At 38.2% G+C, this 12,055-nt stretch overlaps 1 protein-coding gene across 1 annotated transcript in view; it reads right to left on the minus strand.

Annotated features, from left to right (window-relative positions):
• The window catches only part of SNX7 (sorting nexin 7), a 60,897-nt gene that overhangs the window by 27,498 nt on the left and 21,344 nt on the right, over nucleotides 1–12,055 (minus strand). The window contains exons 3-5 of the mRNA XM_026674088.2: nucleotides 5,692–5,802; nucleotides 5,102–5,266; nucleotides 2,262–2,466 (exon numbers count right to left, since the gene is read on the minus strand). Coding sequence (XP_026529873.1) covers nucleotides 2,262–2,466; nucleotides 5,102–5,266; nucleotides 5,692–5,802 — 481 coding nt within the window. The remainder of the gene's footprint in view (nucleotides 1–2,261; nucleotides 2,467–5,101; nucleotides 5,267–5,691; nucleotides 5,803–12,055) is intronic.

The following is a 12,055-nucleotide window of genomic DNA, read 5'->3' on the forward strand; positions in this document are numbered from 1 at the left end:
ACTACAGCTAAACAGTTGTTGTAAGTCTGGTACAGTCACAGGATGTTTCACTCAACAACTGCACTGCTTAGCAACAGAGTTCCAGTCCTAATTTTGGTCATTAAGTGAAGATTACCTGCATCTTTCTCCCTTTCTTCCCATCTTTGTCTATTTTAACTAATTTAATGTCACTATTTATTGTTTTAACATTTCTATTGATTTATAATGATTCTAAGCCACCTAGAGTTGCCACCAGGCAGCGTAAATTGAATGAATGAATTAAGAAATTTAGGGCCATCTTACCAAAACATCAGTTAGCAACAGATTTCCATTTAAGGATAATTAAACATATGGATGCAAGTTTAAGTCAGCTTTACATTTAAAAAAAATCTTTTGCTTTTGCATTCAAAATGTATTATGAACTATAGAAATGCTAGTAGCCCAGAATTTGAATTGCTATATAAAATCCATTTAAGAATTATTAAAATATTGTGCCTGAAGCACTTTTAAAAAATCTGAAAAACAGTATATAAATGATAAAAAATTATTTAAAGGAGCTATATTAAGGGTATGCAGACAGAACATTTAACATCATTCATGTACCCAAAATAAAAACTTGCTCACAAAAAAAATGTATGCACTGATAAACCTGTTAATTTGCCCTTAAGATCCTACGGAACTCCTGGATTGGCTTTTTGTATTTCATATTGGCTTCCATAACAACCTCCTGGCACTATTTCCCCTCTCCTTTTCCAGGATTGACAAGGCTGATTGCCAAGTCCTTACACTGTGAGTGTGCCTCTGTGCCACAGATTTCTCCACAGCTCAGAATTCAGAAAACAACTTTTTCTTGTTAAACCATTGGCACGATTATTGCTCTGAGCCTAGTAAAATGCTTTTCCTGAGAGGGATGGCTTTTAATGATACAGTAGTCCTGAACCATCTGTTAATTTTTTAACAAAAAAAGCTTTTTTTTTTTTAAAGGACACTGTGCCTTTGACCATGGACAAAATGCAAGGTCACCTCTGGAAAAACTTCTTATACATTGCTCTCAATATTTTCCTTCTTAAAATTTACTTTACTTATTCTTTAGTTGTATATATTGGCTTTTTATTCACAAGCTGAAGGCAATGTATATAATTGCTACATGCATGTGGATATAACTACAAGGCAACAACCCTCTTCCTGGCAATTAAGAATTGAAAATACTATCCATTTGGCATCATTAGAAACTGTGTTTTTTTCTCCCTAAGCTTAATTACCATGTAAGGAATTGGGCTTATATTTAGGGGATCTCAGTGTTAAGGGAAGAGAAAATTAAGCATCTTCTGCTTCATTTCTGTGCTGAAAATCCACCTGCTCCCTTGTTTACTCACACAAATACAGCATTTTTCTTTAGGAAACTTCCTTTTACTGGCACCAGCCTAAAATTTTAAATCTGAAACCTGTAATCTAAAAAGCAATCTGGTAGGTGGGTGGATTTTTCTGGGGGCTACAACACATAACGAAAGAAAAGCCAATTCTTTTTTCCCCAAGCTGCAATCCTCTTAAATGTTGTCCTTTTAGGGAGAAAAATTATATCGATGGATTTTAACATTCAGCGGCTTGGGAAACAGATTGGAAAACAAGGCCAAGTTAATCCATGCAGTTGGCCATGTATCTTTCTGAAAATATCACCCATATTCTTAATTGCTCTCCCCACTGGAGCTGACAATCTCCTTTTCTTTCTTTCTTTCTTTCTTTCTTTTCTTTCTTTCTTTCTTTTTTTTAAAAAAAGCTCTGAGTGATTAGCCAAGTAGCCAGGCGAATGGGCATTAGATGAATTGGTGTGAGAGATGTATCTGCCTGGGACAGCAAATAGCTGCTATGACGGTTAAGTAGCACCTTTGGTGGCAGGGTAGAAATTATCTGAAAATGACACCAACCAGTTTCTGCCCATCTCCATACAGCGCTGTTCAAAACAGTTCCTTGGAAAAGGGTGATCCTAACTTCCATCCTTACACACAAGTTCAGGACTTACAGGAGCAGCTGCTAACTTCTTCCATTTTTAAGATGTCAGTGTCAAAGCTGTTAAAATCCAATGGTCCTGCAGGAATTATTTCACAGAGAAAAAGTATTCCTTGTGATTTTCCATTTGTGAAGTGCACCGAATGGTGGGGAAAAAAAAGCTATAGGTTTATAACTTGTTTTGCTATAAAGTTCTAAAATTTGGCAGGGGGAAACATGGCCAACCTATATCCCAGGATTAATTTTGCCTTCCCCCCTCTCCCTCCTTCACTAACCTTTTCTTTCTTTGTAAACTCGGTGGGAGATTTTGTTCAATAGATTGATTTTCTGGTTAAACACGTCCACGTAATCACTCATTTCTGTAAATATTTCCGGGCGGTTTTTCACAGCACTGCCACGCATCGATGAAGCCACTGCCTTGACTGTTTGTCCCATTCGGCTAAGTAAGCCAGGGCCCTGCTTCCGGTGAGATGAAAGTTCCTAAAAATTAAAGGAGGAAATCCAATTTCAAGATGGACCAATGGCTCTTATTGTACAATCAATTTAATGGAATGAAAGCCCACCTCCACAGCAAAACCCCTAGCACAATCTCAAACAATACGGAGGTCACACATAGCAGGCCTATGTGCTTCACCAACTTTGAATAACTTTGTCACTTTAAAAGTACAGTAATCGGCATACATTAAAACAGAAATTCTGTTGCATACAGCTCTCAAAGGGTCACCACCTCCAAATATACACTACATAAACATGACAAAAATATAAATAAATACATAATTATGCATATGACACAGAGCCTCTGGGAGGCCAAAAAAGACCTCAAACCGGCCAAAAATCATCTGGGAGGCGTGTGCATGCGCAGTCAGATAAGGGGAGCAGCAGGGGGGGTGTTGCACGCGCATGCACAGGGGGGTGCATTACATTGTGGGTACTGGCACGCGCGCACTTTTGGCACACCACAAGAAAAAGGTTCGCCATCACCGTTGGCAATAGCAATACCTGAAACTACACTGAAAGCTGAGTGCATAAATGCAGCTCATGACTCTAATGCCATAACCTGCCTTCGTGTTACATGTAAACACAGCCACTGTTTTCCATTTTGACTGTATTAAGCTTCTGGCCAACCCCTTGTGAGAATATAGGCCAGGAGGGGAAAATAGCAACAAGGGAGGAAAGAGGGTCAATTTGGTGTAGCGGTGAAGGTGCTGGCATAGAAACCATGAAACGGTGATTTCCAGTCTTCCTTCAGCTATGAAGGTCAGTTGGGTGACTTACGGTCACTCAGTTCAATTCATATCTCAGAGTTGTTTGTTGTGGGGAAAATAGAAGGAAGAAGCAATATTGGTAATTTCACCCCCTGAAAGTATACAGGTAGTCCTCGACCTACGACTACAATTGAGCCTAAAATTTATGTTGCTAAGTGAGAGATTTGCTCCATTTTATGACCTTTCATGCCACAGTTGTTAAATGAATCTTTGCAGTTGTTAAGTTAGCAAATGGTTATTAAATGAATCTGGCTTCCCCCTTCATTTTTGCTTGTTAGGTCACAAAAGGTGATCACATGATACCAGGGCTCTGCAACCATCGTAAGTATGAGTCAGTTGTCAAGCGCCTGAATTTTGATCACGTAACCATGGGGATACTGCAAAGGTCATAAGTGTGAAAAATGGTTATAAGCCACTTTTTTCAGTGCTGTTGTAACTGCGAATGGTCACTAAATTAACTCTTGTTAGTCGAAGACTACCTGTATATGAAAGAAAAGGCAGGTTAAAAATCTAAGTAAAAAACAAAATGGATTCTACCAGTCAAGGAGAAAGAAGAAAGTGAGAAGGAAAAAACTAAAGGGAAGATCTTTGCAAGAAGAGTATTTGGGCAGCTCTTAGTGGGATGGGTTTCCTAGTTAGCACCATCTATATATATAAAAAAGCGAAATACGACTCATGCATCATCACAAAATCTCCAGAACCGTAAAGCCCACAAACTTGAAATTTGGCACGTATGTTCCTCTTGGCTTCTAGGTGCTCACTAAGAAAGGATTTTTTGAAATGACCATCAGAGCATTAGCATTTCGTATATTATTATTAACACACTCTGATGCTAAGGAGTTCTACTCCCCCTCCCCACCTGAAAAGAAATCTGTTCCAAATGCAAAACACAAGCAGAGGAGTTTCAGTTTTTGAGTAGCAAGCAACTTTAGTACAGTTGAGCTTAGCTACACCCAGACTCCTTGCTCACACAGCAAAGACTGCTTCAGTTTCCAAACAGCCCTCAACTCTCTCACACACTGACAGGATGCTAGCCAGATGAATACCGATGGATATTGGTAGGCAGAGGCATGATTTTTTCCCCTTATTTTCCTCCCCCAAAACTAAGCCTGATTACATAGTTTCATAGCGAAGCACGGGTATAGAGCTAGTCCCGTAATGGCAAACCTATGGCATGCATGCCAGAAGTGGCACGCAGAGCCCTCTCCGTGGGCACGTGAGCCATCACCAGCTGATCTTCTGGTTTCCAGCTTGCGCATGCACACCGGCCAAATGGTATTTGCATGCGCTGGAAACCTGAAGACCAGCTGGTCGGCACACATGCGCACGCTGGCCAGTTATTCTTCAGGTTTCCAGTGCTCCGGCGCAAACGAAGACCAGCTGGCTGGCGTGCACATGCACACCAGCCAGCTGGTTTTTGGTTTCTGGTGTTCTGGTGCACACATGCGTGTTCCAGTTTGGGCACTCAGTGCCAAAAAGGTTCGCCATCACTGAGCTAGTACTATATATAAACTTGGAAAAAACAACTCAGTAATAAAATAAAATAAAATATGGGTGTTTTGGTTAATAAAAATTAATGCTAGCTAAGAAATCAGAGTGAAACAGTTGTTTTGCATTATGTAATTTATGTATGTTTAATGGTTTCATTTTCTTCATGTCTGACTCAAAGATTTTTGTATCAACATATAAAAGGTTTCAGTGTTGTTGTCTTTAGGCTAATGAATTCATTTGCATGAGGTATGTGTCTGGGACCACAGTAAAAAAAACTTACCTTAACCCAATTTGTATCCTATTTTGCTTAGACATGGCAGCTCCTATTGTATCAGAAAAATATCTGAAGGTTTCATTACCTCTGCTTGTGCAGTAAGGAAAATTTTGAAGTCCTCATTAAAAGTTAAAGTAGGATGATCAGCAATCCGGTTTAAAAACTTATGCAAAGCTTTCCTTCTTGTTTCAATGAATTCTTCATTAAATCGTTCCACAACTCCTTTCATTATGAATTTTTCAGGCAATGGCTAAATAAAGGAAGAAGTGGAAGAATGAAACTAATTAAGGTGCATTAATGCATATATACCCAAACCGCAACTCTAAAAATACAATTTCTATGCACACTATGCTTTAAAATGGAATGACTCACAACTCTTTCTTTATCGGCACAAAAGTAACAGAGAAGGTGGGTAGAGAGAAATCTTTGTTAACATATCCACATTTTGACTTTAGCAACTTCATCTGATTTGGGGGCAAGATTCAGAAAATGATTGGAATAAAACGGCATGATTCCATCATTCACTTTACAAAAGCTAGGCTTGCCTCATTATAATGAACGCAATAGGGAAACAGCCCTCAAACTCTGTTCTCTGGTAGTCTGCCATTGCTAAATTTAGCGCTCTATCTCCTTGCTGGAACCCAACTTTCTATGCAAGTCAATAAAAAGTCTTACAGGAATAATAAGTGTCGGATGCGCTTCTTCGAGTCTTCCTTTCAACCAAAGAAAGTCCTGATAGCGTCTTCTAACTTCATACTCACTGGAGTCAAATTCACCACGAGTTGTCTGCAAAGAAAACCATAAAGTAAAAAAAAAAAAAAAAGCAAAACAAAATGAGAATGAGAAACTTGTGTTAAATATACGGTGGCAATAATAGTATATGACTAGGGAAGGAACCAAACAAATTAAATCATATATAATATTGAGAATTCACAATGGATAGGATTCACCATTCAGGTCTTGTTTGTAGTCCAGGTCAACCCCTCTAAGACCATATGCTTTCTTTCATTCCTTTCAACTGAATCTTCATGATCTAAAAACTGCCCACATAACTTTCTCACTGCTTTAAGCTGTTTCTTCCAAGCAATAACTCAGGTATATACAACTGCAGTTCAGAACTCTGGCCATCAACCAGGGCCTTTGATCATTCAAGCATATTCTAGAATTTTACATAATATTCTAGCATAAAAACTTTGCAGCAGCTCACAATCTGGCACTCTCCATAGATTTTACACTAGAACCCTAATCTTCCTCAGTGCAGCCTTGGATGAGGATGATGAGATTTATAGACCCAATACATCTTCAGGGCACCACTTGAAGAAGGCTGATCTAAAACCTTCTAAGCTTTCCAACAACTTTAGAAGAAATTGCAGAGATCTTGAAATGGTACAAAACTTGAAGGCATCTGTCTTGCTAGCAAGAGAATAAGCTCTAGAACCGTGATGGCGAACCTATGGCATGCGCGCCACAGGTGACACGCAGAGCCATGCGTGTGGGCACGCGAGCTCTAGCCAAACTTACCTGCACTGCGCATGCGCACACCTCCCAGCTGATTTTTGGTCCGTTTTGAGGCCTTTTTCGGCCTCCCAGAGGCTCGAGGGAAGCCTCTGCAGCCTTTGGAAGCCGAAAAACAGGCCCGTTTTATCACTTCCTGTATTTCTGGAAATACTGGAAGTAACGAAACAGGCCTGTTTTTCGGCCTCCAAAAGCTGCAGAGGCTTCCTTCGAGCCTCTGGGAGGCCGAAAAAGGCCTCAAACAGCCCAAAAATCAGCTGGGATGCGCACGCATGCGCAGTGCAGGTAAGGGAACGGCAGGGGGTGTTGTTCTGCGTGCATGTGCAGGGGGGGCAGGGCGCGTTGCATTGGGGGTGCTGGCATGCACACGCAAGTGCTATCGTGCACGCGCTTTTGGCAAACAACAAAAAAGTTTGCCATCACTGCCCTCGAAGATATACAGTAGGGCTCACTTCCAAAGACAAATCATGCATACATTGGCTATCCTAGAGCAGGAACTTGGGGAAAAATATGTTTGCAGAAATATAGCTCCAAAATACTTAAGCACAAATTGTAGATAAATATACAATGAAATGAAAAGACTGTATATATAGGAACAATCATATTGAAGCTTCTCTACAGTCCAATAAACCAAGATTTCCTATTGCAGTATATGTTAACTTTGATTTAAATTGATTCATAAATGCCTACCTGAGTTCCAATTCCACTATTCCCTTCTGGGATAAGCAATCACACGCAAAGTGCAAAGAAGGAATAAGAAACAAAAAGTCAAAGAAATGTAGGCATGAAGAAAAAAATAAAATAAAACGTTAAATCTAGTTTCCATCAATTTCATTCATAATACATCTCCGTATCTTCCTATCCCTGCAAAATGTCATTATAATCACTATGTTTATATACTGTATCATCAGCCACTGACTTTTGTTCTCAACCACTCCCTTTCCCAATACCATATCAAATTTATTGAACCATAACATTCTCCAAGTCTTCTCTCTTTCTATTCCACTTACTCTCCTGTTATATACTTGTTCTGCAATTCAGCCCTCTTTCATTTTCTCTATATGATTAAACTGTACTTCTATGATATGGGTCATTTATTTTTTTATCAAATCCACATTCATTCATCAACTGAGCATAGAATCTTGGACTTTTCTTTCTTGCTTGACCACAAACACTTCTTGAGTACACTGTTCCTACTACATTCACCTTATTTTATTGTTTCTCTTGAAATACCCAACCCTTACTTCCTGTAACAAATCACACAGAAACATATTTACAGCCATCTTGTTCTACAAATTTTTCTATCATCATTTACATATTTCAAAACTTCTTTGCTCACTTCCCCATTTTTTTTGTAAATTTTTGACACACAAATTCATCTAATTGCTTTGGGTTTTGTAAAAACCATATGCATGACTTGTCATTGTTCTCTCAATGTTCCACATCAAACACGAATACTTTGGACTGTGATGTATTAATTTTCAGAACCATACTTTGCACGGCATGATATAATTTATCTCGATTGACAAAATGGTATCTGCTGTATACAAAAGGACAGGAACATTCACATTCCCAACTAATATACCTTTAAGATCTGACTTCTACAATGCAAAACCATCCTTCCATGGGCCCAACACCTGAGAAAAGAGTCAGGTTTTTAAAGCCTGCATAAGAGACAATAGTGTGGGGGCTACATTTCTGAAAGGATGTTGTTCCAGAGGCAGGTACCGAAACAGAGTCCGATAAGATCAGATATCTACAGAGGCCTATAAGATGACATTGATATACTACTCTTATAATTAGAAACAACCTTCAACTCCAGATGACACAAAACGTTCTGTAATTCAAGTCTGAAAATCAACAAATGTGTAATAAACCTGCTTTCTCACACTCAAATATTTCTCAGTGATCTGCTGATTAACAAAACTATGCCTTTTAAACTCCTTGGCATCACTTGAGACTTTCAAGGAGATTGGACTGCCATTTGTCAGAAATGGTGTAGGGTCTCCTGCTTGGGTGGGGGGTTAGACTAGATGACCTACAAGGTCCCTTCCAACTCTGATTATCTGTTATCTGCATAAAGCCACACTGCACTTCTTTTGTGCATTGTCCAATCTTGTGCCCTTTTAATCAAACATGTCAAACATATTCCCAAGCACACTTAACACATCAACATTACTATGATTTTTGATTCACTCTTGCTACCTTTCCTTTTATATAAGAGAGATATATTCCAAATGTCAGGAGTGAATACAGCCTTCAAACATATTTTAACCAAGTCATACAGATACTCCATAACCAAATCATATTTTAATATTTCTCAAATTACACCATTCGGCCTAATCATTTTTCAATATTCTTACAGCACTTGTGACTTCCTTTTCATCAATTTTTTCCTCACGCTGTACTCTATAGCAGTGGTCGCCAACCGGTGGGCCGTGAGAAAATTTTGGTGGGCTGCAGAGAAATCTCAGCCCCAGAGCACCCCCACAAAGCAATTAATCCAGGCTGCTCGGAAACACAAGGATGTGCGGCCCACATGGCCTGCGGGAACCCTCCCTGCCCACTCACTCCTTACCCGGTAAGCTTGCCTGATAAATTGCTATTTTTCCTTTTTCCAACCATCATCTGTTCTGCTGTGCCAGGAGATTTAGCTAGGAAGCAGGAAATGGTTGAATTTCTTGCTTTCTAGCTAGCCTTTAGATCTTCAGCTCAGCACAGCTGAACCTCCCTTAGGACTGAAGGTTTGCTTGCAAGCAAATTACGACAAGCAAATTTGAGAGACTAAGCTAGCCAATGGCAGATAGATAGATCACTGAATGATTCTGTGAGCAAGTCAATCTGCCTGCTTTGCCTGATTTTGGGTAAAAGTTGCTCTTTTTTTTAATAAAAAATTCAATATTTACATGCATGGTGTGTTGTGAGTTAATTTTATGAGTTTGCTTGCAAGCAAGTTTCATGTAACAGACTGAGTTAGCCAATGGCAGATAGATATCTGAATAAATCTGTGATTCTGTGAGCAACTCAATCTGCCTGCCTGCTTTGCCTGATTTAGGGTAAAAGTTGCTCTTTTTTATAAAAAATTCAATATTTATATAAATATTTATATACAAGCCATGCCCAGCCAGTCACACGACCACCAAGCCATACCCACAAATTAGGCCATGCCCACAGAACCGGTTAGTGGTCCCTGGGATCTAAAATTATGAGTTGGTGGTCCCTGAGATCCTCTTCTTACTCCTGTATCCTTCATTAATACTCACAAGTTGTCATCCCAAACAATAAGATCAGCCTTTTTTTTTCTTTCATGCCTTTTCAGGTGTATAAATGGATGTGCTTATGATTAAAATAATTTCAAATAAAATTAACAGATCTTTTTCTAAGCAAGATCTCAATGGTCTAATCACTTTTTTTCTGCATTCTCTCAGCATGTTCCCACTCATCCATTCACATCAGTTAACAGCATATTAGACTGCCATTAATCCTGGATGTTGCATAACCGTTCCCAAATGATATTTTTAATTCTTCAATTATCAGCATTCATTGTAGCACAATAGGCAACATTGCCAATGTATGGATTCTTGCTTTCATTCATACCCGTAATAACCTAGATGGCACAACTTCCTACTTTTTGACATTCAATTTAGGGCATTCATTCAATTAACCATTCATTCAATTAAACCTATTAAATTAAACCTATATCTTTGGATTCCAAAGATACTGTGCACATACTCATTAACTCCATTCTACAAGACTCAATCAACTTCATTCAGATATAGTAACTCCTTTTCCTTTCCTTGAAATTCAGACACATTTTCTTTACTTTACTTTCACTTATTAATTCATGCTGTTTATCATTAACTCTTTTTGCATTCCAAGTCACTGTCTTCTGAGGATGTTATGGTTGTAGGTAAAATCATCACATTTTTATGTAACACATTTTAATAAGATAAAGTGTAGGCTACATTATCAGCCATAATCATGCCCATCACATATTTAGCTTATCTTGTTAGTGATTAAAGGTAATTAATACTTGTTAAGTTTGGGCACAATTTTACCAATATGCCACATAGATTTGATTTTAGCCCAAGAACAAAGAGTTGGGACTTAAGTGCTTCAAAATGAAGGTGCTCCTTTTTTCTAAGAAAATTCTTAGAGAGTATAAGTAGGAAATGAATGTTTTCCAAATTGAGTAGATAAAGATGTTAAAATATGTCCATAAATTTCCTTCAAATTTAGATATTCTTATCTATTTTTTCATAAATACTTTCACATTTATATATGCTCTTTGAGTCCTCTATTTCCAGAATGCAGCAAATATGTGAGGCCACAGCACATGCAATTATTAGATTTCCTACACTGCAAATATTTAGATTTTTATTGCAATCTATCCATACAATGCAAAAATACTGATTTTTTGTTGTTGTTGTTTTGTGTTCTGACTTATATAAGCACCTTGAACCTATTCAGTCAACATTTATTGGAATTATATTGTGAATCCCTCTCTCTATTCCAGATGCTCTCCTTTGGATAGAATTAGGAAGTTCCTCTGTAGCAGTCTAAATGAGAAACTTCAACCTAAAATCCTAGTTAAGATAATCCTTTTAGATGAAAATCTGGCTCAGGTGAATTTTGATGGAAAAGTTAGCACACGAGGAAACTTTTCTTTCAATTAAAAAAGAATTTTGTGTTATGTTGATAATGCATAGGATTCTTCTTAGTAAACACATTTCACCTCAAATATGCACAGAGGAATCCAACTAATTTAATGAACATGATAGCCATCAATAAGGAACATTGGCTGATACTGGTAGCAGAATATGTAGAATTCTCTCCTCAGTGAGATCCATGTCTTCTAATATGCTTTCAATTCTTCATCAGAGAAGATCTTAGGACTGTAATTCCAATGTACGTCCCTAGAGATTCTGCTTTGGGTTTGTATTCCCTGACAGATCTTACAAATCCTGTAAGTAACATAAATAATTCATAGAGTCTACTGATAAACAAACACAGTTGGGTAAAATGATAAATATATTCAATGCAAAGCAAATGAGTTGTACTTGCTACTCGGTTGCTTGCTTTCCTCTGATCTTTTTACAACTGTTTCAAAGCCAAGACTCATCAAGTTACTTTATCACCAATATTATCACCAGGATTTTTTTTTACTGAATAATTCAGCTTTTCTTCAGTGCTAGGTTTTAGAAATTCTTTCTATAGGTGTATCTCTTTGCATTTCACCCCTACACTTGTTCACAAATTGTGATTACAAAATGTCTGGGATGTTTTCTTTGGAGTACTTGTGCTTATATTTTCCTTGCCAGGGCACCCAGTTCATTCATAAAACATAGTTTATCCCCAAGAGTCTCTATATTTTCCTTGCCAGGGCACCCAGTTCATTCATAACACATAGTTTATCCCCAAGAGTCTCATCAACTGTATTTAACAATGATGTATCTGGTCATGGCTAACATCTTGCACAGGAGAGTAAAATATGAGCCAGCAGCCATAGCTAAAAAGATGGACA

This window comes from Notechis scutatus, chromosome 3 (genome assembly GCF_049901735.1).
Source record: "Notechis scutatus isolate UNSWTSFEM ecotype Mainland chromosome 3, rNotScu1.2, whole genome shotgun sequence".
Lineage (NCBI taxonomy): Eukaryota > Metazoa > Chordata > Lepidosauria > Squamata > Elapidae > Notechis > Notechis scutatus.